At 44.8% G+C, this 27253-nt stretch overlaps 1 protein-coding gene across 2 annotated transcripts in view; it reads left to right on the top strand.

Annotated features, from left to right (window-relative positions):
• The window catches only part of AQR (aquarius intron-binding spliceosomal factor), a 396399-nt gene that overhangs the window by 329980 nt on the left and 39166 nt on the right, over window positions 1-27253 (top strand). For both annotated transcript variants that reach the window (XM_085627198.1, XM_085627199.1), the window contains exons 31-33: window positions 2287-2457; window positions 3050-3135; window positions 23248-23422. In XM_085627198.1, coding sequence (XP_085483324.1) covers window positions 2287-2457; window positions 3050-3135; window positions 23248-23422 — 432 coding nt within the window. The remainder of the gene's footprint in view (window positions 1-2286; window positions 2458-3049; window positions 3136-23247; window positions 23423-27253) is intronic.

Genomic DNA, 27253 nt, shown 5'->3' with positions numbered 1-27253 from the left:
TAATGTCACCTCTTTATCCTCGAGGACTCGCTTTCAGTCTCTTTTGCGCTGTTTAGTAGCGGGCACTGTTCCTTTTTCACCTCACCAGACACTAATGTCAGAAGAGCTGCTGGAACAAGCTCAGGGTCGATCTGGTTAGCTGTAAAGAGCTAGGTAGTTACTGAGAGCACACAGACATGTTTCACTACATGCTCTGCATGGCATTGCCAACTTTTACCTTTATTTGTAAAATAAAAGCATGGCTAAAACTATCCGGGTTCAAATTGATCAAGCCCGCTGGCTGATTAGCATTTACTGACTTATGAGGCCACCACAAGGCAACTCAAATGATTCGTAAATACTGGGGCTGTGTTGTGACTGCTGGGGATAACTCTGCATGGAAGTGCAGATGTGGTGGCTCCACTGGAAATAGACATTATCTGCTCTCTGGCACTTTCATATTCTCCCCACCCACTTTTATTAAGTCTCCACTGACAGAGGAACCCACAATCAAATTAGACATCTTTGCTCTTCTGCATGAGCAAAAGCTTGCATCTTGCACCATAGTTGCATGCCCTGATCTCCCTGACTCCTTTCATTCAACTTTTGCACTGGGCTGCCTGAGGGTTAGAAACAGTACACTGCTTTGTGCGGTCTGATTAGAGGCACTCCCCTTTAACATTATTCCTAAGAGAGATATTTCCCTGGGGAACATAGACTTCTGCCTTCACAACTCTGTCCTTTCTAAGAAAACGTGATGATTAAAGTGCATAGATCCCTTCGTGCTTGGTAGGAAAGTAAACAGGCAACAGGTAAGTTAGTCTACCAAATCAAGCCCTCTACAGGTTACCTTTACGCCTTAACTATTGGCACACCATTCGACATACTCAGAAGCTTTTGGAACAGATATTGCGTTTACTAATATCCTCTTATTTTAGGATAGACTAGGCAATATTTTCTTTCTGTCTGGTATAAATTCAATATGCAATAATACAAAAGCTCTCTGACTCAAAACATTATAGAATGAGTATGATCTCCATAATAAACTGTTAGGGTGTTCCCTTGAGCCCGTCTATCCCCCCTTTCTTCCCTCACCCTTACCCCCCTCTTTCTTCCTTCACCCATACCCCCGTTTCACACCAGAAATGGACAATATATCTGTTGTTTAATTGAAATCTGTAACGAACTGATTTTGCAAATGTTAATAAAAAGATTTTTTTAAGAAAATTGTTCAGGTGGGCAAAACGTTTGCAGATTTATGACATAACAAAAAACGTATCTGTACCTGGTGGTACATAGGGAAATTGTCAATTAAAATTGAACAAGGAGTTCAATTTTCTGTAGTAGGTTGATGTCTTGGCTGCTACAGGATGCCAGGCTGTCAGTTTCTCTTAAGTGAAGGACTCAGGATCTACCGAGTCGGGTGTATGGTTGGTAAATTCTGGCATCTCTATGCTGTGGAAAATTGGTAATAACGGTTAAGGGTAGAATGTGTCATTTTGAGAAGACGGAACTTACTTCTTAACTTCTATCAAAAGACCGAATTACATTTTGCATATCTGCCCTCCTCCTTAGTTGATTATTGCCAAGGACATAGGACCTATAATCGAACAAACCTTACTGCCTGTGTTGAGAGTTTGGTTGTTTATATTTTTCCACTATTGTACCTCTTCGCCTTGTGTCACCCTGTAAAATGCTACAGGTTACATTTGTCGAACTTACTTTTGCAGTTTTTTTTTAATGTATATTGAGTCTGATTTGCGGCATACAGTATTCTGTATTTCTATTGTACTGTTTTCCTGCCACATTTGACTTTTAATTGGTTGATTATGTTGCCATCTTTAACCCTGTAATGCTCCTGATAAAACGTTTTCTAAAAGTTGCTTAATGAAGGGAAAACCAATGTCGGACACATTACACACTGTAATCCGACCTGAACTCAAATATTTATTCTCCGGTCTCAATACTAACTCCGTCCTATACTTAATTTATTAACTCTCACATAAACGTAGATGGGTAATTAGCTCCATTTGAACCGTAGCTGCTAATATACAGGAGTTCGTTTTCCACCCACGTAATGCACCACACTAATCACTATGTAATAATGCGTTCTAAAGCAGCTACATGATAACCTTTCTTAGCTTCGGCAGGGATCTAGCAGGCCAATGTCATTCCTCCTTTGTAAAAGTGGAGAAATGTTAGCTCTCAGTCGAAGGTCATACCTCGTTTCATGAATGTGACTGAGGAGTTTACAATGTTACCAGTATTTCAAGGATGCATTGCGATCATTTCTTCTCTTTTTGGCAGAATCTGGGTGAGGCCGAGTATGCTGTGGCTCTGTTCATGTACATGCGTCTCTTGGGTTACCCTGCAGAGAGGATCAGCATTCTGACCACCTACAATGGGCAGAAGCATCTTATCCGCGATGTGATCAACCAGCGCTGTGGAAACAACCCTGTAATAGGGCGACCAAATAAAGTAAGAATATAATCTATACCTTCCCACGTCTGAGGCAGGCTGTCTTCCCTTCACTCTTCTTGTTCCTTTTAATGTTGGATATACTTGTTTAATTCTGTCTCTCAATGTATTCCTGTACATATATTAACTGTTGTCAGGCAGCATGACTTGCTTGTAGGCAGTGCAGAAATTGCCTTGTGTGCTATATACTGGCATCCAACCTTAACTGTTCTGTTGCGAGAGAGTTTGGAAGATGATTCCTTTGTATATCATGTGGCTTTACAGTTAGCACTTATACAAGCAAGTGAAAAGATGCTTGTGTGAATTCGTGTTGATCACATGTTTATTATTCAAGGTTAACTATATATCTATCATCTGTATGGAAACCACTTGTCAGCATACACAACATGCTTCAACCTGATGTTGTTTTTGCTTACCCATTAAGAGGGATAAGCTATTGTTTAGGGTGTTGTGAAAACTGGTTAGTACTTAAATCATTCTTCAATGGAACCATTGGAACTGAAAAAACCTCAGCCAGACTTTCAGTAACACAAAGTCCCCAATGTGTTTTCATATGCCTCATAATTATGTAGTATGCTTCTTTTCCTCTTAGGTAACTACTGTTGACAGATTTCAGGGACAGCAAAACGACTATATCCTCCTTTCTCTCGTGCGAACCAAGGCTGTGGGACATCTCAGGTATGTAGAAATCCACCAAGGGGGCAGCTCAGTTACATTTCAGTTTTCGGTTAGACATGGAATAATGTTCTTTCTCCCTTACAGGTGTCTTGCATAGGTGAATTGATCTTGACACCAGTAGACAGGGCAAACGGGTCACTTTAGTGTCCCTAGTTCCATACTTGTTATAGTCGACCTAAAGAGCTCATTATTTCCTTTCGTACTACATCTCTCTTTTGTCATTACAAGTTGTTACTGATTGCATCCCCACCACTTCACTCTAAGCACCACATATGACCAACGTCCTTCCTTCCATGTCTTCTCAAGACCACTTGTTGTAGAAGCCTTCAAGCCACCCTACCTCCACTCAAACAAGCTAGCTCCTTTTGTATGTTATGCATTAACTATTTAAATGTCTACCTATTGCATGCTCAGATGTCTCCGTCCCGTGTATGCATTTTCATTTGCTGTATTGAATCCTTTCTTTCTTTAGATAGCTTAGTATTCGTAGCATGGGTTGGCTGCAGCTATGCATGCTATGTATACTCCTGCCATCTGGTGTTTGGCCCGGACTCTGCAAGTTGTTTTTCCTCAAGGAAGTTTTATGATCGGCGTAGGTTCTCCTCCCCCTCGAGGTATTGCGCATGTACAGCAGCTCATTTGTTAGAAAGTATTTTTCCGCCATCGGACCCAGACGAACTGCGTTGGATCTCTGGAGCATACGACCCACGTGGCCTACAATCAAGAAGAATGCGACCGGAGATCCAGAAGACGACACTCAAGGATTCTAGGAGCCGGGGACTCATTACCCGGCACCCAGTACACACACACACCCTTCGAGAATGACTGTCTCTAGGTGATGGAGATGAAAAAAGAGCCATGTGCGCACACTCTGATACACATGAGGCGTGTAATTTATGTCTCTTTCCGGAACATAAAGAGGACGAGGGCGCAGCTTGCACATTATTCAAATACAAGAAGACTCTTTGGGCCCTTAGGGATCGATGCCTGGCACACACTGGGGAAAGGGCAGCCAAGGCAGAGTTCTTGCATGACAGAGACGTGGAAAGCAAAGCACATCTCCTGTAGGAGATGGAGTTGTCATCGCCAGCCCCTACTAAGTCGCTTCTGATTCATCCTCTCGGGAAGAACACGCTCTGGTGCACGAAGAGGGGCCCACATCGCAGAGAGACATCTCTGATTCTGGGCTGAGGGCCAAGACAGCGCTGCATACTCGAAGTACAGTCGACCCCCGTGTAAAGAAAATCTTACACTCCCCTCCACCATCCCCTCTACGCCATGGTGCATCACAGTCCTTGAGCTCAGGCCTACACCATGAGAACGCCTCACAGCCGAGAAGGGACGAGAATGTTCTCGATCCCAATTTAGCTTACAGACCACAGCACGGGGACGGTTCCGGCACTTCACTATTACCGAAGCATAAGTCTATGTCGGCAACGGAAAACACATCGGCACCGTAGGATGCCAATCGGGGTGTGACCCCCAGAAAGTCATCCGATCTGAAGAAACAATCAGACTCGAGCGCATCAGAATCAAAGCAGACCTCAGTTCCAAGGACTGAAAAATAACACTTGCAATCTACTAACCAGAAGAAAAGTCTCAACCTTGGGGTTTCCAGGCCACACAAAGTTTCTGAGGATACACCACTGGCTCCAAAAAAACAAAAGACTCATACCCAGAGATCAGGTGAAGAACAAGGCATTGTCTCTTAGGGACTGCAACAATTTATACAGGAAAAGCGTAAAGGAAATGCCAAGAGGCAGGCTCAGGATCAATCCTCACCACTGCCTCCACCAAACAAAAGTGTCACAGGAACACAGGGCACAAGTCCAATGTCTTTCAGGCCCCCAGAGTCACCACAAACACTAATACCCTCTCCACACGAGGAGGAAGAAGGGGAGACCCTTGGGATGATAATGATGTGGTCTGCCTGACCCAGATATGGAGCTGCCAGTCCCTTCAAAAGCATCACCTCCAGATGACATCCTCATACCACGTCATCCAAAAAGCAGCAGAGTACCACAAGCCCCCCATGCACACTACAGAGGAGCCAACTGACTCCCTAGTGGAAACACTTTCGCACACAGAATACACAATTCAATATCTCCCAGTGACTGGCTCCATCCTTTTTTTTTTTTGTGTTATAATTCTTTATTGAGAATTAAAAGGTAAGAATTCTTGGGGTTCCTGAGGGCACGGAAGGTTCGGACACCCGTCAGTTTGTCATCGACTTATTCACAGAAGCATTTCCAGAGGTGAAGGAATGGGACTGGCGGTTGGAGATCCAATGTGCCCACCGTTTCCCCTTTAAACCAAAGCACCGTTTGGGCCAGACAGACAACAGACCTCCTGCCATTTTAATCTGCCTACATAATTTTTTAGCTAGAGAAAGGATCTATGATCTAGCCAGGCCTGATAGGCAAAGGTTTGGAAAAGGCTGTCAGTTTTTTGTTAGACCCGACTTTTGTCCAGTCACTGTAGAGCGGAGGTGGCAGCTTCTCCAGCTGATTGCCCCTTTTCAGTCTAAGGGGGCTCAAGTCTTTTTGCTTTTTCCATCTAAACTTAAAATTACCCACCAAGGCCAGACTAGATTTTTTGAGTCTGAAATCCAAGCAAAAGCATTTCTGTACATATTGCAATAAATGTAAAATGTAATTGTATGTAACTTTAAGTTCATAACGATATACCTTTTTTCCTTTTCTCTTTAGCTATTAGACGGGCTAAGGTTCTCTTGAGAGGTGTATTTCATTACAGTTTTCTATTTTGGAAAGAAAAAAAAAATTTCTTTGGAATTGGCAGCGACTCTTGGGGGGGATCCTTGCTCATACCAGCTTCTCCATCACTGGGATTTCGATCCCTGCCTTGCTTGGGGGGTTGGGTGGGTGGGGCTGGGGCGCATTAAAAAAATAAGCTTGAAACAGATTCTTTCTATCATGGTAATCATGGATTAAATCAGAGAAGTATTATAATTATTATAATTGTGATGTTTATTCTTAAAATCCTCAATGGCATCGGGTAAAATTTCTATTGCTTCCTGGAATGTCTGCGGTCTCAATAATGGGAAAAAGCGAGCCTTATTTGTACGGGTTATCCAAGCTCTCCATTTAGAGGTACTCTGTCTGCAGGAAACTCACGTTCGTTGGAACAATAGAGAATGTCTTAAAATTCCTGGGTTTGACCTAATAGTGTGTTCTCACCAGACCTCTATGATAAGGGGGGGGTGGCTATTTTAATGAAACGTGGGGTAGGCTCATGCTTAAGATCCAGCCAAGATACCGGGGGGAGCTGGGCAATCGCGGAGCTCTTGATTAATGGCTCAACCCTGACAGTCTGCACCGTGTATAGCTCAAATCTGGACGACCCTGTACTTTAAGATTTCTTAAATGTTGAATTGGCTTTATGGCCCCAGCCTATCTGTCTCTGTGGGGACTTTAACATTAATTTATCAGCCAATTTCAACATAGTTGGAGGGCAGACTTACGTGGGCCAAAAGCCTAGAGTTTATAGAGCTTTGCAAGCTCTTGTGCAAGAACATTTTATGATTGATTTATGGTTTCGTTATTGTAAAGATATAGATGGCTCTACATACTTTTCTGCTCCCCATAAGAAAATGGTTCGTTTGGATTATTTCTTTGTATCAGATCAACTGGCAGATACTTCATCAATTGCTATTTTCCCCAGAATTATGTCGGACCATAATCTTTTGATTATTAATTGCACTACAACGGGTGCTGTAAGAATCCCCACTGTAGATTTCGAATTCAGTGCTTTTATTGATGAACTCAATACAGTAAAAATTTCGGATCATCAAAATACAGTTCTCGCCGCACCCATTGTATGGGATGAAGTAGAAACCACATTAAATTCATTGGCCAGCGGCAAGGCAGCTGGTCCTGATTCTTTCCCTTTGGAATTTTACAGCACATTCCGGTCGGAGATTCAGGAGGACCTTTTAATGACCCTTAGAGACGCCCAGCTTGGTAGGATTCCAGACTCTTGGCTCTTTACAACTATCATTCTGTTTAAAAAAAAAAAAAAAGGCAAACCCGAGCTGGATCCCGCCTCGTTTCGTCCGATCTCATTGATTAATACGGACAGCAAAATCTTCTCAAAGATCCTGGCGGCTAGACTAGCATCGGTGATATCCCCACTAGTTTCTATCCGGCAACTCGGATTTATCCCCGGAAGGGATGGTCCGCCTTGTTATAGCTCTTCTGGATTGGGCTCAAGCCACGCGATCTCCCCTCGGAGCAATCCTGTTGGACGCCGAAAAGGCGTTCCACAGGCTTGCCTGGGGTTTTCTGTGGAAGGTTCTCCAGTGGAAGGGGTTCTCTCCTAATTTTATACATGCTTTACGATCACTCTATATCGCCCCTCAAGCAACTTTGTCAATTTCAGGGTTGCTCTCAAGGCCGTTTGATATTAAAAGGGGCACAAGACAGGGTTGTCCCTGCTCGCCCCTGTTATTTGCTCTTTATAGCGATCCTTTTATAAATAAAATAGAGTTTTCTAGTAATATTTTGCCTGTTAAGATTAATGCGGTCGACTTTAAAGCTTTGGCATACGCCGATGACATTGTTTTAACCAGCAATGTGTCATCTTCATTTTTGGCCATCAAGAAGGTGGCGCAATATTTTGGTCGACTTTCAGGGTATAAACTTAATGTTCAGAAAACCCAGATTATTCAATCGTCCGCTATGGGACCATCGGAGCCACCAGTCGTGCAAAGCACAATGTATTTGGGGGTTATAATTTCGGCTGCAGTAGAGCAGTTACCTGAAATGAATATCTTACCTATTATAGATATTGCAACTCTACTCTGCGCAGGCTGGATAATCTACATCTTTCTTTATTCGGTAGGAGGAATGTAGTAAAGATGTTGATTTTGCCAAAGTTTTTGTATATTTTTAGGACTATCCCCCTGGAATTTGCCCAATCTAGTCTTATCAGTGCAGAAAGATGCTGTAATAGGTTTTTGTGGAATTATAGTTTTCCCCGTAGGGCTGCTAAATGGATGCATTTACCATTAGACAGGGGTGGGTGGTCAGTCCCTAGTCTGCGGTTATATAATTGGGCGCTTTACTTCAACATCTGGCTTTCCCACTTTTTGGCTCACGAGCTTCACTCCCACCATCCTGTAGTCCCTCTATCTTTGAGATCCGCTTAGGAGAAGAGGCTAAGAAGTCTCTTCTGTCGGTCCTTGAACCCAGTTACTACAAAAAAACTAAGTTTAAGGTTATTTCAGCTATGCACTCAGTCTGGAGGAAGGTGCGTCGGAAATGGTTAATCCCCAAAATTATCTTTCACACACCTTTGGCTGCCGCTAGGCTATTACACTCCATTTTGCAAGATTCTGTTACAATTCGGTGGAGATCCCAAGGTATTTTTACATTGGGGGACTTACTTTATGAGGGCAATTTGGCCTCTTTTGCATTTTTAAAAGACAAGTATGGATTGGACTCACATGAATTCTTAAAGTATTTGCAGATACGCAGCTATACAGGCCATCTTCTCTATAATACCCCTACCGCACTTACTAAAAATACACTTATGGATCTGATTTTAAGGAAGGCTCGAATAGGGGCCCTCTACCAAAATTTATTGTCAGGTCTTCCCGACGATCTCTCTTCTCAGAATGCGAAATTAGAAGTCAAGTTCGGTAAGGTTGGTATAGATATTATTCATGCATTTGATCTTTCTAATGCTGTGTTAATCTCCGGGAGCTTACGTTCCCAAAGCTACATGGCTTTGTTCGATTTGTATTTTTCCCCCGCCAAAATTTCAAAATGGGGAGCCAGTGGTGTTCAGGGTTGTTCAAGATGTGGCCTGTCGGCAGCCAATGATGTACACATGTTTTTTTCTTGTGTTAAACTATATGCATTTCTTCAAGATGTCCAATTGTTTATTAATAGCTCCCTTAACATTCAGGTGGCATTTTCTTCTGAGTTAGTAATAACGGGGTGTGAAACTGACTTATGTTTTGACAGACCCTTTTGCGAGTCTGCTTTTCTCTGTATTGCAATGTCCCTAATTCGTTTGTGCAGAACCTCCGATTGGATTAACTCGGTACCTCCAACCTTTCTGAATTGGAGAGCACTTCCCCCCCCCCCCCCCTCTCTTTTTGTCTTCTCCCCTTCTCATGGTATCCTCCGCTGTGTCTGATTTACCCAACCTTGTGTTCTCGCTTACTCTATTTTTGACTTTTTTGCTAAAATTACACAATGTATTCATTTTCTGTATTGATTGCCATGATTGATTAATTACTTGCTTTTCTATGTTATCAAGCTGAAATAAAAAAATAAATAAAAAGAGAATTAAAAGGTATACAAGTTAAAGAAATATATAATACAACATAACAGATCAATATTGGTCTAGCAAAATATACAAATTACATACATTATGAAAAGTAAAAGTAGAGAAAGAAGGAGAATTATAAATAAGAAATGGGGATGGGGCAAATAGCCGAAAGCTAAAAATGGAAATAAGCGAATTGTGCATATTATACTAGAAAATTCTGACTCTGATTGATTACTATCATGAGAAAAATTGAATAGAGTAAAATATGAGAGAAGGGAATATGTGTAATTAGGACTATTACGTTAATACAAATATAAATATGTTATGATGTGTTTTAGAATGATAAAAGATAGTAAAAAATTAATTAATAAATAGATGAATAAATAAGTGAATGTATAGATAATTAGATAAATAAATAACAAAGATAGATAATTGGGGAAGTTGATGAGCGAGAAGCTGAGTCTAAGAACGGAAGAATGAATAAATAGTAAGATGAGAAAAGAAAGAAGGGAAAATAGAAAAACTAGATCATCCCCTTACTTAGGAAAAGAAAAGAAAGGAAGACCGTAAAATGAGAAGATTCAGTAATCTCGAAGAAAGGGGTCCAAACTTGTTGAAATATTTCTTCATGATCTTCTAACTTATATATTACACGTTCATATGATGCCATCTGAATTATTGCGACCATCCAATCCTGCTTGGAGGGAGGGTGAGGTGATTGCCATAGTCTTAAGATACAGATTTTGGCAGTAGAAAGCGCAGTATGTAAAAGTTGAGTCTGAGGACGTGAAATAGTATGAGTACTACTAAGATTATGAAGTAAGATTGTGGCAGTTGTAAGGGGAAGTGTGAGAGGAATAGTTTTCATTAGTGTGTCTCCTATTTGGGACCAGAAGGGTTGTATAAAGGGACATTCACAGATTATATGCAGAAGGTCACAATTACGGGCAGAACATCTCCAACACTTAGACTGAGATGATAATCCTGCTCGTTGCAACTTTGATTGTGTCCAGTACCATTCATGCAAGGTCTTAAAAAGACAAAACTTCAGATGTGCCTCACGAGTACCCTTATCCAGAGCTTCCAATATATCTGGCCAAGTATCTTCCTCCATAGTAATATGTAAGCGCTCCTGTCCTTTGTTGCGAAGAGCATTAAGAAGTGGTTGTGAGTATAGATGACTAAATAAAATGCAATATAGACCCGACATAACACCCTTAAGTCGACCCCTAGTATGAAGAAAATGCAATATCGGCGATGTGTCTAGTGTCCAAGGGGAAGAACCAAGTCATTTCTTTAAACAATTTTGAAGTTGTAAATATCTTGAAGCCTGAGGGGAAGGGAGATCAAATTCTTCACAAAGAAGATCAAAGAATTTCAATTCACCATCTGCTATATTCTGATCTAATGTAAGGATTCCTCTTGAGCTCCAATCACTCCAGGAGAGTTCACGACCATTGAAAAGAATACTTCCATTCTTCCAAATTGGAGCTTTAGAATGCAAACGATGGGTAATCCCTAGTAAACGATGCGCCAGTTGCCATGCTGGATATGTGGCATGGAGCACAGGGTGTGTGGGAGAGGATTGAGGTTTACGGGTACTGTATAAAAAACTAAAACCATCTTCACTGTCAAGTAACGAGTGCTCTGTTATGACCCTTTGAGGAGAGTCAGTTGTTTCTGGGAGTAAATACGCCTACTGTGAAAGATAGAAGGCCAAGGAGTAATGCTCTAATGATGGTAAGCTTAACCCACCCTGCGATGAGCCATTAATTTAGCTGCAGATAAGCGAGGACGCATAGTTCCCCAAATAAAGGACCGTATGCGAGGTTCTATACGGCTAAGTGTGGTTAAAGGTATTGTAATCTGAAGCATTCCCAGGACATAAGTAAAGCGAGGTAAGGTGACCATTCTTACCGCCTGTATTCTTCCCCACATGGAGAAACTCAAAAGCGATCACTTGGCAAAATCAGTTTCCATTTGCGTTATAAGAGGTGTGATGTTGTCTGAAACCATTCCCTCTAAACCACAATTAATTAAAATTCCGAGGTATTCTAATTGAGATGATTTACAATAAAATGGGTATCCATCTATTGAAGCTTTTGTGGTACAAGAAGAGAGTGGGAGAGCTTCACTTTTGTTCCAATACACTTTATACCCAGAAATGACTAAAAACTCTTTAATAATAATGAGAGACCTCGAAGAGTGAGTAGGATATCATCAGCGTACAAGTATAATTATATTCCTCCCACTAAAGGTATACCCTGAATCTGGGGCGAGTGACGAATGAGAGAGGCAAGAGGTTCCATCGAATAAAAGGGGGGATAAGGGGCAGCCTTGATGGGTGCCCCTTTGGATTGAAAAGGGATCAGAGAGAAAACCTTCACAATTAACCTGGGCTGCGGGGTTATCATAAAGCAAACAAACCATTGAAATAAACCGTTCTCCTAAACCAAGATGTAGCATAGTGGCAAACAGATAAACCAAATTAATGCGGTCAAACGCTTTCTCTGTGTCCAGAGAAAGCGGTTGAGTCTTCCTTCAATACCCTTACGGTCCATAAGGTATGAGCTAATGTTCGAAGAGGATTTCTGGATGAATGGCCTGGGACAAAGTCAACCTGTGAATGATGTATTAGGGAGGGAATGACTTTTCGAAGTCTCGCTGCAAGAATGCTTGCAAGAATTTTAACATCTCCGTTTATTAGCGAAATAGGGCGATAACGACCGCAGTCGAGTGGATCTTTGCCCGGCTTGGGGATAACTGCAATTAATGCCCTATTAGAAATAGGTCCAAGAGAAGCAGACTGGACAGCTTCGGGGAAAGCAGAATAAAGAGTGTCAATTGCTTCTTCCCCAGATCATTTATAGTATTCCGCAGGGAATCCGTGTTCACCTGGGGATTTATGATAAGGTAATTTGGAAATAACTGCAGCTATCACTTCCTTGGTGATATCACCACTAAGTAACTGCCTGTCATCATCTACGACACATTGGAGATCAATATTAGTGAGATATGTAGTTATTTGATCTATGGTTGTTGAATTTTCAGGAGTATATAGTTTTTTATAAAAGGATGCAAAAGTGTTAATTATTTCCTGTGGCTTAGTGAGAATTTCACCCGATTCTGTGCGAATTGCTGGTATAGCTATAGAAGCTTCTCGTTGTTCGAGTGCCGCAAGTAGTCGTCCAGCTTTCTCGCCTTGTTCATAATATCTCCCTTTTAGACGTTGAAGGGCATATTCTGCTTTGGAAGTATATAAGTTGTAAAGGTCCATTTTAGCTAATTCCAGACTTTTGCGGTTAGGTACAGTAGGGCAGGATGTGTATAGACGAGTGAGAGAAGTAATTTGAGCCTCAAGTTCAATACAACGTAAGGATCCTGTTTTATTGGCCGTAGCGGCATCTCTCATTAATTGACCACGAGTGGTTGGTTTTGCAGCTGCCCAAACTGTTCGAGAACAAGAAACTGAGAATTTTTTATTATTTAAATACCCTGAAAGCATCTATTCGTAGCGTGTAGTGCTGCAGATTCACATGCACCCTCTCGTCTCCCGGCAGGTGTTAGATGGTGAGAAGAATACACACAAATACAGCATGGGCAACGGCAAAAGCTAACTTAGCGGACTATATCCGCACTTGTATATGGCAAGGGAAAAAAAAACCTCTAACAAAGGAGTACTAGCGCAGTACCTCGATGGGGAGGAGAAACAACGCCGGTCAAAAAACTTCTTTGAGTAAAAACAACTTGCAGTATACATAGAATGTGAATCTGTAGGTCTACAGGCTACGAATAGATGCTTAGAGGGTAAGTAACATATTCCTTCCTTTGATCTTTTCATGCTATTTTCATCCTATTGTGCTTATTGCATCTCATAAAGACCTTGCTGTCATTTGCTCTGCTTATGACAAGGTACTCATCTTTTGTCTGATAGTCCGCTTGGGAACATAGAGTGACTCCACCTGTGTACCATCTTCTTCATTGAGGTTATAGCATCTGTACCCTCAATGAAGTTGGCACCTTTAGCAGTGCATGAACACTGTATATTCTACAGTCATTGATGTGAGAGCCTGACCTATACTACTTCATGGAAATCACTGAAAAGAGGGGGAGCACATAAAAGTTCACAAATGATTTTAGACAGCAGCAATGTATTGCTAGTACCGTTGGACAACGAACCCAATCTACCAGCCCTTCCCAAGACTCTCTATGTTGCTGTTCTGCAGATTGTCAGTGAGGTGACTTTGTTGTTTGAATGAATGTTTGTGTCTTCTGGCCACCAATCCATGTTTCTTAATTGCCACCTACCGTTAAGGATCTAGTTTAAGCCACAGGCCATAGCTATGCATCGTATGCTAGATGTACATCAGTGTTGAATGATAGGAACTCATCTGAAAATATTCTTTCTCCAGACAGGATATAAAAACTGCTGAGAAGCCATCTCTTCAATGGCAAGAAATCAGCAATTAAATTCCCTTGCAATCTTTTCTCTGGTCGCTTAAGATCTCTAGATGAAGTCCATTCATGCTGCTTTAATGGTACCTATTGAGGATTTGTTGGGAAGCCAACAGCCACAACCCTGGCTTTCTGTAGGAACCCACATTTGTCAGAAATGGCTTTAAGGAACAAAAGGTTGTTGATGAGGACAGAATCAATGTTTAGCTGGACGACGTTCGAGGCATATGAGCTGCAGATTACACACTGTGCATAGATCGCCATCTGGTGTTGGGCCCGGATGTTGCAGTTGTTTTTCTCTTGGAAAGTCTTTGGAAGTCACGAGGTATGTGACTCCTCCTTTGAATCATATTGCGCATGGGCTTCGGCTCCATCCTCAGATTGTTTACTTCCGCCATCGGGGTCGGATGTGTTCTTCGCGCTCCAGTTCGGAACCGTTCCAGCTTTCCCGTTCGGTGCGCAATCCTTCCCCGTTCGACGGTATTGTCTCAATCGCGTTCTCCACACTTGACGCGACTCTCCACAATCGAAGTCTTCGATTCCGGTCGTCGACGAAGGCCTTCGGGCCTACCTGGGCCTCCTGTCCTGGCTGATGGAAAGGACGCCATTTAAAAAGTGTCCTCGATGTGGGTCGAAGTTTCCCCACACCGATCTACATGAGGTGTGCAACCTCTGCCTCTGCCTCTCCCCAGAACACGAGGCAAGGGACTGTCCAGCTTGCGCCTCCTTCTGATCGAAGAACACGATTTGGGACCGATGAGCAAGGAGAACTATGGCTCACTCGTCAACTTCGATCCCAGACGACATCTTCGAAGAAGGCGTCGATGTTCCGGAACAACAGCACACCAAAGAAGGCCTCGTCAGCGCCTCCGAAGCTGACGACTCCGACGTCGAGGACATCACTCCGGCACAGAGGGGCGTGAGTACAGACGTCGACCCCGACCCCAAACCCCCCTCCACGCCATTAAAAAAGGCTTTGGTCACGCCTTTGCGCCTAGGTATACACCGAGAGACTGCTTCCCATACCTCGCTTCTGGGCCCGGTTAAGAAGCCCATCAAGCCTTCAGGCAGCTCGGGCTCGAGCCACCCTACCCTCTGTGCCGAAAAACACTCGTCCACACCGGCACCGAAAAAGAAAACACCCCTTTCGTTGTCTGCGCCGAGCGTGACACCGAAGCACTCTGCGCCGAAAACTGACACCGGTAACATCCTCGGAGCCGAGCAAGAAACCGAAGAGCCTCGACTCCCAAGCCTCGAAGCCGAAACCCACCTCTGAACCGAGGAAGACAAAAGACATTTCTAAACCCCACAGTTCCAAACAAAGAAACAGTGCCGAATTGACGCCTAAAAAACCCACGGCTCCGACACCATCGGCACCGAAGGATCTGTCCCCTACAGATCAACTGTTTCGACCCGATCCTTACCAAAAAACCCTCGTAAAGGATCCAAAGACTGGGCATTTGACGCTTAGCACCAGAAAAAGACAACTGGACAAGCCTGCACCAGCTCCACTACCAAAAAGGAGAGACTTTGCCACCTCCCCTTTGAGGATTCCTTCACCACCTCCTCCGCCTCCGCCTCCTCCTCCGCCCCCACCCCATAATTCTCCCACACCATCTCCAGATGAGGATGATGATATTATCTACGACACAGGGGACGGAGCGGACAACCAACCAACAGGGGACCCTACTCCTACAGGCTCCCCAGACCCATGGGACGACTACAACATCCCAGACGTCCCTAACGTCCCGCAGGACGATCGTTACCCTTCCAGACCCTCCCCCCCAGAGGACACAATGGGCTTTAACCAGCTGCTCCATAGGGCTGCATACTACCATGGGGTTGATCTCCACACAGACCCCGTGGAGAAAGATTTCCTCTTAGATACATTTGACACTGCACAGAGGTCCACCTCAATTCTGCCCATGCTTAAGGGGGTTATTAAGCACGCACCAGAGTTCTTTAAAGACCCTGTTAGAGCAAGGGTCATCAACCCTCTCATTGAGAAGAAATATAAGGCCGCCCCAACAGATCCAACCTACATTAGAGGCCCCACACCACTAGACTCCCTGGTAGTCTCCAATGCGAGGAAACGTGCCAATTCCCAGGCATCAGGTGAGGCTCCACCGCCAGATAAGGAGTCTAAACTCCTGGACGCCTCTGGCAAGCGGACAGCGTCCCAAGCACTCTTTATGAGATTCGAGGTAAGTACAACACAGTCTTATTTAAGCATACATTAAGTCACACAGGTAAGTAATACAGGTAGGCCCTAGGGGCCACGCAAACCATATACTAAGTATGAGGTATAAGGACCACTGTCACGAACACAGGATAGGCCTAGGCCTAGGGAATCGCTGGGACTACACTATACTACCAACAGTTAGGAAGTGGGAGGCCCACGGGATTCAGGTGCAGAGTGGAAACACTGACGCGTAATGCGTAAAAGTCGATAGAATCACTAGCAGTTAGAAATAAGCAGTTTTAGGTCACTTCTGGTATAGCTAGAAAGTCGAGACTCGGAAATTAGACCCTAGGATAGTCAATACTCTTGTGAGCACCGAAGTACCCAAGTTACCTAGCCCACGGGCTGCGGGTGCATAGGTGTGAACTTGCGTCGGGTTTCGTCGTGGACTTCTATGGATGCCTGAAGGAAAGTTGCTGACAGGCAGTCAGTGAAGAGTGTCCGGTGGATCCCAAGGTGGGGATCAAGAAGGAAGGAACCTGCAAGCAGAAGGGACAGAGTCTAGGTCACCAGCCAGGAGCCGGGAAGGAACCAGGCGATGTCGTGAAGATGCAGGTGAAGAGGTGAAGCTTGTCGCAGCAGCCACGGGTACCAGGAGACGTCGAGGAGACCAGGACCAGGAGGTGAGCTATCCCGCGAAGGCTCTTGCTGTCGGCGGCGTCGAAGTCGAGTCAGGACTCAACAAGCCTTGGCAAGCGGAACCCACGCAGGATGGAGGACTTGCTTCTGGTGCAGACCAGGAAGGTCTGGGGTGCTTCTCTTTCACAGAGGAGCGGGTGCCAGTCTGGAGGAGCCGGACCAGCAAGTTGAAAGTAAAGGTTCGTCGTCACAGAGGCTACTAGCCAACGGGCCAGCAACCGGACAACACGTCGAGCAACACAGGTGCAGAAGGGCCCCACGCAGAACACGTGAAGTGTGGGGAGATGATCTTCTTTGCAGATGGTGCTCGGGAGTGGGGCTTCTCAATTCCCCAAGCACAGCCTCAGAAGTCGCGCTAGTCAGTTCCTAGCCACTTTTCCCAAGTCGCCGGTCCAACGTCCCTCGTTGCCTCCACGGGTCTCAGCTTCGCTGGAGATGTGGATCTGGTTCAGAGGTGTCTGGAAGTCTCGGCGCTGGTCAGTCTCTGCAGTCGTCCCTCGTTGGATTCAGTCGCAAAGAAAGCAGCGGTCGCTGGATGGTGCCTGGTTGCCCAGGGTGGTCACTCCTTGGCCACAAGGGAGATTTCCTCAGTCTTCTTCCTGAGGTCGAATGTCAAAGGTCCAGAGTTTCTGTTCAAGTTGCAGATTCAGGTTAATCTAATTTAGCAGGGCCCAACTAGCTACTAATATACTGGGCTAGTGGGCTGGGCTACCTGCAAGGTCCCTCCTATGGGTGGGACCAGGAAGGGGAGTGGCTACACCCCCTTTCCTTTGTCCAGTTTCGCGCCAGAGCTGGGGCTGGAGTGCCCCAGCACCGGTTTGAACTGGACTATGCATGGAGCACCTTGTGTGCCCCAGGCATGTCTCATTCCTTTCAGCCCTCCCTGCCCCAATACACTAAAGTCTGTCTGGGGAGGTGCTAGCACCTCCCCAAGCAGGAAACCTATTGTCCAGGCCTCCCTGGCTGGGAGGGCTCCCAGCAGCAGGAGGTCAGACTCGTGTCTGTGGCAGCAGCATCCATTTTGTGATGCTGAGGCTTTGGTGAGAGTTAAACAGCAAAGTAGGATATTAACATGTCTCTCCCTCTAAAAGGGAGGAATAATATCCTCATCACCAGAAATGGTATGGGGGTATTATTCCAAAGTGTTAGACACCTTACACGACATGTTTTGATAAAGCCAAACCATAGTTACCATAACCGTTTACGATTATAAGGCACTTTAAGAGTATATGGTAGGCTATATCATAGAACAGCTATAAGGACATGGTTCCGAAAGCTGCAGACGAGCTCAGCTCATGCTAGAGCACCATCTCACATGTTACCAAGCACTCTGCCTCCAGGATGGTTAAGGCCTCGCATAGGAGTGGCTGATAGGTACACATGTGTCTATATATAAGGGTAGATATAGGTATACTATATCTAAGCAAGGGGTGATTACACGACCTTGCCCCAGCTGAGTGATCAGCCAGTTGTGTCTGATTGGAAGGCCAGACCAGGGGTGGCATAATACATGCTGCAGCCCCTGGGAGGCCTAGGGTACACCTATGCCCTGGGTACCTAGGGTACACTGTACAGGGTCCAATAAGGTGATCCTTACCAATTGGGTATGTACCTAGGGTACATGGAGTCCATTTTAAAGAGAGAGCAGACAGCCTGAGACCCTGAATGGCAGGATCTCAGGCCAACTAAGTCGAAAAACCAGCTAGACACTAGGCAAAAAGTTGGGGGTAACCATAGTCAGATATCCACCTTCCTACACGTTGTGCCCTCGATGCAGCTGACACCGCCTCCAGGTCAATAAATACTAGTGTCCTTCTGCGTAGGCATGCCTGGCTACGCATTTCAGGGTTCAAACCTGAGGTTCAGAGTTCCATCCTCAACCACCCCTTTGATGAGAAACACCTGTTTGGCCCTAATGTCGACGTAGCCCTCGAAAAAATGAAAAAGGACACATACACGGCAAAATCTATGGTAGCCTTGCAGTCGCAAGCTCCCAGGCGCGCCTTTCGCCGTTCCTCCTTTAGAAGCACCACCAGACGCTACTCCTCCGACAGCGCCTCCACTTCCTACAAGGCCCCTACCCAATCCACCTTCACTAGGGGTTACCAAAGAGGCAGTTACAGGGGTAATAACAACAAAGGCAGAGGCAAAACTAACACCTCCCGCTCTGCCTCCACCCCCACCCAGTGACTTCCCTCCACTCCCCCCAAACTATTCCACTCCAGTCGGGGGCAGACTCCACAATTTCCTTCCTGTCTGGGCTACCATCACCTCAGACAGATGGGTGCAACAGATAATTCAATCAGGCTACTGTCTAGAACTGACATCTACCCCCCCCCAACCATTCCACCCAAACAGCGCCCAATGTCACAGGAACATTTGTCACTTTTAAAGCAGGAGGTGATCTCCCTCCTACAAAAAAGTGCAATAGAACCAGTTCCTACCCACCAACAAAACAAGGGAGTTTACTCCCTATATTTTCTCATACCAAAAAAGGACGGCTCTCTAAGACCCATTCTGGACCTCAGAAACCTAAACCATTACATACACTCAGACCACTTTCACATGGTCACACTCGAGCAGATACTTCCTCTGCTCTCCCAGAACGACTTCCTTGCCACCGTAGACCTCAAGGACGCCTATTTCCACATTCCCGTTCACAACGCTCACAGGAAGTTTCTCAGATTCGTAGTGGACGGTCAGCACTACCAATTCAAAGTACTCCCATTCGGAGTCACCACAGCACCACGAGTGTTTACCAAGTGACTAGCGGTAGTGGCAGCACACCTGAGAAGACAACACATCCACATCTTCCCATACCTAGACGGCTGGCTCATAAAAGCCAGCTCATACAACCAGTGTGTACAACACACTCACGCCACTATCCAACTACTTCACGACCTGGGCTTCACAGTAAACTACGCCAAGTCCCATCTGCATCCGTCCCACGTACAACAATACCTCGGTGCCACCATAGACACCTCAAGAGCGTTAGCCTACCCCAGTCCTGCCAGGATAGCAAGCATACAGGCTCTTCGCGCCAAATTTCAACCACAACACTCTATTCCAGCCCGAGTGTTTATGCAACTTATAGGGATGATGGCCTCTTGCATATTCATAGTACCTCATTCAAGACTTCAGATGTGTCCTCTCCAAGAGTGCTTAGCACGCCAATGGAACCAGGCTCAGGGTCAATTATCAGATCTGGTGTTGGTAGACGGTCGTGCCCATCGCTCTCTGCAGTGTTGGACCACCAAAACTCTTTCCAAAAGGCGACCGTTCCTAGAGCCGGTTCCTCAAATAGTTCTAACTGCGGACGCAGCGCTCTCCCTGGCTGGGGAGCTCACCTACTACATCACACCATGCAGGGCAGGTGGACACCTCAACAAAAGTTACTCCACATCAACCATCTGGAGTTACTGGCCATATTCCTAGCCCTAAAAGCCTTTCAAACACACGTCTCAGGCAAGGCTGTCGTAGTCTGCACAGACAACATGACAGCCATGTACTACATCCAAAAACAGGGCGACACACACACTCTGCAGCTCTTTCAGCTAGCACAGAGCATATGGAGGTGGGACATACCTCAAAAACATTTCTCCTAGCCCAACATGTCCCAGGAGTCCAAAATACCATTGCAGATCTGTTGAGCTGTCAAACTCAAAAGATCCACGAGTGGGAACTTCATCCACAAGTTCTTCAACCATTCTTTCAAATGTGGGGGCAACCACAGATAGACCTCTTCGCCACCCACGAAAACACCAAATGCCCAAGCTTCGCCGCCTGATATCCACACCCATTGTCCAAAGGCAATGCGATATGGATGAATTGGTCAGGCAGATTTGCGTACGCTTTTCCGCCTCTCCCACTCATTCCATTAGTGGTGCGCAAACAACAGCAACATTCCCTAACTCTCATCCTAGTTGCTCCGACTTGGGCCAGACAACCGTGGTACACCACATTGCTGGAACTCTCCGTAGTTCCGCACCAAAAGTTACACCTCTCTCCATGCCTCTTAACCCAGAACCATGGAGAGATCAGACACCCGGACCCAGCTCAGCTCAACCTTGCGATCTGGCTCCTGAAATCGTAGAATTTGGTTACCTTAATCTTCCCCCTGACTGTATGAACGTCATTAAAGAAGCTAGACGACCTACCACTAGAGCTTGCTACGCAGCCAAGTGGAAACGTTTTGTGATCTATTGTCACAACAATAACGTCAATCCCTTAGATGTGTCTATCCACCACATCTTAGGCTATGTACTACACCTACAAAGATGCAACCTAGCCTACACGTCTATTAGACTACACCTTGCTGCCATAGAAGCGTATATACAAAATAGACAGCATCTATCACTCTTCAGAGTACCTGCCATAAAAGCCTTCATGGAAGGCCTTAAGGGAATAATTCCCCCCAGAGTGCCACCCTCACCTGTGTGGAACCTAAACATCGTTCTCACAAGACTAATGGGGCCTCCATTTGAACCTCTACATTAATGTGAGCTTCAATTTTTAACACGGAAAACTGCTTTCCTTGTAGCCATTACTTCGCTCAGAAGGGTCAGTGAGATACAAGCACTCACCATTCAGGAACCCTTTCTGCAAATACATTATAATAAGGTTGTTCTCCGCACTAATCCAAAATTCCTTCCTAAAGTCATTTCTCCCTTTCACCTCAATCAATCTGTGGAACTGCCCGTATTCTTCTCTCAGTCACAAACCATTTCAGAAAGAGCTCTACACACCCTAGATGTCAAAAGAGCTTTACTCTACTACATCTAGAGAACACAACCTTTTCGTAAGACCAAACAACTATTCGTGTCTTTCTCACCACCACACAAAGGCAACCCCATCTCCAAATCTGGGATAGCTAGGTGGATTGTTAAATGCATACAGATTTGCTACCACAAAGCAAAACAGACGCGATCTGTTCCCCCTAAAGCCCACTCTACACGTAAGATAGGGGCTTCCATGGTATTTTTAGGGAACATCCCCTTAGATGATATCTGCAGAGCAGCTTACATGGTCTATACCGCACACTTTCACTAAACACTATTGTGTAGATGTGCAAACTAAGCAACAAGCTAGTGTGGGCCAGGCTGTCCTCAAAACATTGTTTCAAACAACTGCAACAGATACTGGTGGTCGCCGCTAGGAGCGAGTACTGCTATATAATCTATGCACAGTGTGTAATCTGCAGCTCATATGCCTCGAACGGAATATGCTACTTACCAGTATGCATCTGTTCTTGGCATGTAGAGCTGCAGATCTACACACGCCCACCCGCCTCCCCGGCTACCTTTACCTGTTACAGTTTTATCTTATTTAGATACAGCACACATGGGCATCTTTCCTCTTTCTTACAAAGCTCCATCATTTTCCCGCTGGCGAAAAACAATCTGAGGATGGAGCCGAAGCCCATGCGCAATATGATCCAAAGGAGGAGTCACATACCTCGTGACTTCCAAAGACTTTCCAAGAGAAAAACAACTGCAACATCCGGGCCCAACACCAGATGGCGATCTATGCACAGTGTGTAGATCTGCAGCTCTACATGCCAAGAACAGATGCATTCTGGTAAGTAGCATATTCCTTCCCCCTTTAACCAGAATGAATGATAAATCATGGCTGCACATGCAACACTAATTAGTATGCTAGATGGCAAGAGCTATTAGCTGCCATCTCAAGTTGATTGTAAGTAGACTGTTCTGTAGCAGTGCAGGTTCATTCCAGCACCTGAATGCACAATCTGCACCCAATTTCCTGAATGGATGGACACACAAGAAGCCCTGACATCTGGTGGCCTGTTATACTTCTGATCTAGTTAACATGGCAGAGGGAGTCCTGCAGTCTGCTTTATAGCAACTGAAGATAGTGCATGAGTCTACTGCGGGAGTACAAGGCCAACATATAAATGCTTTAAAATGAAGGCTGGTCAGAGGGGAACAATCTCTAGTCCTGATTGTCTGTATGTTAAGAAATGTGGGACACTTTGTAATATGAGGAATGTATTTGCTCGTAGCATTTGTTGCTGTAAATACACATGCTCTCCATATTCCTGGCATCTAGTGTTGGGCTCAGACAATTGCAAGTAATTTTTTTACAAAGAAGTCTTTCGAGTCACAAGTCCTCTCTTTTCCTGTTTCTTTTTTGGGGAAGGGGGTTAAGAGGTTACAGCTGAGACTTGTATTTATCAGTACCAAAAAATTAAATAATTTTGAATGCTTCGATGATGTGATATATTACCTTAAAATATGGGGCCCTTAAGTGTGAAAGTATAGGGGGTGTTTGTATTGTTAGGAGGATTTCTGAGTGAACATAAAATGTCAAGGCAGGTCTTTGTTCCTAGTATTCTGAACAAAATGCTTGAAAGTTCATTGAAAACAAAAATTTAAATAAACACAGTTTCCAGTTGGCAGAATATGTACCTGGGGCTTCTCTGCACCACCTGAGCTTCAACAGTTGCTTTCTTCCTCCAGAGATGTTCGCCGCTTGGTGGTCGCCATGTCAAGAGCCAGGCTTGGCCTTTATGTCTTTGCCAGGGCATCACTGTTCCAGAACTGCTTTGAGCTCACACCAGCCTTCACCCAGTTGACAGCCCGCCCTCTTCGACTACATATCATTCCAAGTGAATGCTTCCCTGCTAAAAGACTGGTATGTGCATTCTGTAGTTTGGAAAAAGTGTGGGAGGAGACGGGATATAAGTGTTTGTTTGTGTGTGTGTGTATATATCTAGATAGAGTAGTGTCGGACAGGGTGTTTCAAAATATTAGGTTTTTGTGGCTGTGTAAGTTGTTGTTCAGCATATCTAAACTGGTTTGTATTACATGATATTTAACATGCTAAACTCTGCAGTAACTATATAAGGAAGCTGAACAACTGGGCTAGTTTAACTTTTTTTAAACCCTAGTTTTTAAAGGAAAGCAGGCAGATACCCTTGGTAAAATTACCACTGGTAAAATAAATCTAGTATAATGTTAAGAATCTTCCAGAGAGCCACATATACATTAGTGTATTAGGAAACCCTTAAAGCACTTTCAGACATTTAACATCTTATAGAAACAGTTGCAGATTCCTTCTCGTAGAATTATCCCCAGGTGGCAGATTGGATCAGGAAATATTTCAGGAACAATACCACTGGGCAGTGGTAGGTGGCGTTGTTTGACTCCGTGTGGCATTGTATGCACCGGAAGGGGACATGTGCAGTGGTTATATAGGTGCCACCCCAACATGCTGAGGGTGAACATAGCAAACACAATAATATGATGGATGGAGTGCTGAAACGTTTCTGGTTGTGTTTGCTATGTTCGCCCTTAGTGGCCCTGGGTATACTCAGACGTGGGTCCCTTACTCGCTGTAGCACTGAATTCAAGCTAGGTTGGCTGAGGAGGGGTGATATACCGGAAACTGGTACGAGGATAATTGTTTCCGGCCCAGGGAGGGCCTAGCCTGGCAGTTCGGGCTAGCCTGTTCCCATGAGAAGCAGGGTCAAGACTGATTTGCATAGAACAATAGATTAAACTCAGATCTCTTGACTGGAGGCGAGTGGTTGAAAAGTTTCAACACTCCGTCCATCATCCTGTTGTGTTTGCTGTGCCGAAACAGACCACCTCCCAATGGATCGTGCTCTGCATTAAAACCTGCTATGCATTGGCCAAGAAGGAACCCCAGAGGGTTTGTGTGCTCCTTCCACCAAAGCAAAGGCTGCGACCACTGCATTAGCACACTAAGTCGTGGTCCTGGACATCTGCCAGGCAACAGCGTGGCTTCTCTGCACACATTCACAAAGCATTGCTGCCTGGACAGTCCTGTCCATTGGGATGAGCACTTTGCTCATTCGGTCCTGCAGGACTTTCTAGTGTGAAACCGTTTCGCAGACTCACCTCCGGGAAGTTATTGCTTTGGTATCTATTCTAAGGTAAGAAATCTGCGGCTGGAAGTCTCTATCAGATGATCAAGTTATTTACCTTCGGTAATGCCTTGTTTCGTAGAGACTGTTCAGCCGCGGATTCCTCACGGACCTGCCCATCCTCCCCGCTCTGCGAACGGTTTCTACGAACAGGACTTTTCCCCTTTCAGGGCCCTAGATTACACACCAATGGTCCTTGTTCTTTGTGGCTCTGTGCTTCTGGTGTGGAAAGTCATGAAAAGAAACTGATGTCAGCATGCTAGGATGGGGCATATGTAGGCACCACACACCTCACTTCTGACTCGGACGATTATGCTGCATGGAACCGAACAATGCTGGCTACCGGCGTGCAGGGGTACTGCTCCTGAAAAATGTCCAGATCCAGACTGACGCCTGGGGATAATTCTAAGGTAAGGAATTTGCGGCTAGATAGTCTCTACCAGTTAAGGCATTACCAAAGGTAAGTCATATGTTCTTTGCTTCCTTTTTCCACCCTGTGGTAGTTAGGATTTCTTAATACCTGATCTTCATCTGTTATTAGCACCTTAATTGTTTGGAGGAGTTTGTATGCTTCATTCAGTTCCTTTTAACTTTCTTCCTTTCAGTCTTTTTATGTAAGGTATAGCATCTGTTAATTGAATCACTATATCAGCAATTTTTTAAAGAAATAACATATAGGAGGTGCTTAGAAATGTGCCCGGTCATACTCGTCACATGCACCTTCACAGCTGTAATGAGGCAACTCATACCAACTTCCAATCATAGTACGTTGGTGGCACACCAACTTCAATTGCATTAAAGAATATTTTCAACAAGCCAAAGTTGTAATAAACCTTACCACTTTTTTCTTCAAAACAAAACTGGTTGTATGACAAATGCAGCAAAATACATATAAAAAGAAGAGTGTAAGGAAAAACAAATGCCATTAGATAATTAAAAGAATATGGTAATAGATATGTCAGACCACAGACCGGTGCTACTGCACCTCAACCTTAGTGGTTGAGATTGTGTGAATCTGGTATCTTGGGGTTTATCCTACGGCTCTGCAAACTGGGCCCTTTCTGCACTTGACTATCAGGGTAGCGCCGTCGAGCTGACAAAGGCTTCTCAGGAAGGTAGTATGGGGGTAGAGACTCAAGAGTCAAACAAACTAGTGTTTATCTTTGTAAAAAGAGAATCACTTTATTCTCACAAAAAAAAAACTGCACAGTAATGGAGGTTCAGGTTCATGGTTATACAAAGTAAAACTACGGTCTCAAGCCAAGTTCTAGAGTGTCACAACAATTAAACAGAATTCTAGAAGCAACAAAGTGTGAGCTCAGATTTAGGCTATGCAAGCATCTACTTTGTTCGGTAATCCCCAGTTTGTATCGTTTCTTGAGCAAAAAGAGATAATGCTGAAAATTGTTCATCTCGCTAAATTGCAGGATTATTTTACGGAGTCAAAGACCACTGTCTCTCATTTGTGACCTTGTTTTACCTGTTTGCTTGGGTGTTGGGTGTGGTGTGGGGCTTTTGTGGTTCCCTCTTTGCAGTCGTAAGCAGTGCCTCAATGATCATGTACGGGATCATAGGCAGTGATCAACATCCTGCCACTGAGTGAAGAATAGCACTGCAGATCTTCAGTAGTTGTGGCCTCCAGGCAGGAGGGGGTCGTCAGACAGCGCGGTGTTGTCGAGCCCCACAGAACGTGCATCATGTTGGGAGCCCAGCTGTCAGACAGACAGCAGCCCTGCATCACAATAGCTTTCGGGTACTCAGAGGAGCACATTTTCAGTATGCAGGACAGTCAGTTCTTTGCATGGTGGTGGCTCTCACAGCAAGTATTGGCAAAGCTCGCTCCACAAAGGAGTATCCAAAGCATGAGTATAACAGCGTGACTGCTCTTAACCTGACTGTATTCAGCATTCCTGATGTAGCACTCAGAAAAGCACAAAAGCAGCAGGCCCAGCCTGAAAACTCCTTTCCTCTAACAGAATCTGCTGATGCGCTAAGTAAGAACTAATCAGCAGTTACCTGCTAAAAGATCCTCATAGAATTTCTAAAGGCAAACCTGTCTCCATTCTCCTATTCCTCTGTATCTGGGACTCCTACCTTCTGCTTTAGGAAAGCAGGCCATACTTTCACAACGACCTGAGTCCTGCTATCATCCATATTGCACTTGACATACACAAGGGATGCCAGTGCAAGGGTCTGGGTTTCACTCCATCTAAACGAGAGAAAAACCGCAAAAAACAGTATACTCTCACCATCCCTTTTTGTCAACAACCCCAGACATTTACAGTATGTCAAAATAACAGGCATGCTTACTGCCTAGTATATTGGATGCATTGTCTTATACTCTTCTTGTTCCTCCCAACAAGGATGTTGGTTCGAGGATGATACAGTTTTACCCTCTAATGCCTGATGCTGCACGCGTTCATGAATTGTACAGTTATGGACAAGACTTTCATTGTCTGAATAGGAAAGCCAATATGTTAGAAAATAGCTACCCTAGGGAATAAATGTGATTTCTGGCCACTTGGTAAAAATGACCACAAGGACAATGATAAACCTCTTAGAATGGGGAGCCTGAC

The sequence above is a fragment of the Triturus cristatus genome, chromosome 9 (assembly GCF_964204655.1).
Source record: "Triturus cristatus chromosome 9, aTriCri1.1, whole genome shotgun sequence".
NCBI lineage: Eukaryota > Metazoa > Chordata > Amphibia > Caudata > Salamandridae > Triturus > Triturus cristatus.
This window is presented reverse-complemented; position numbering and strand designations above follow the sequence as displayed.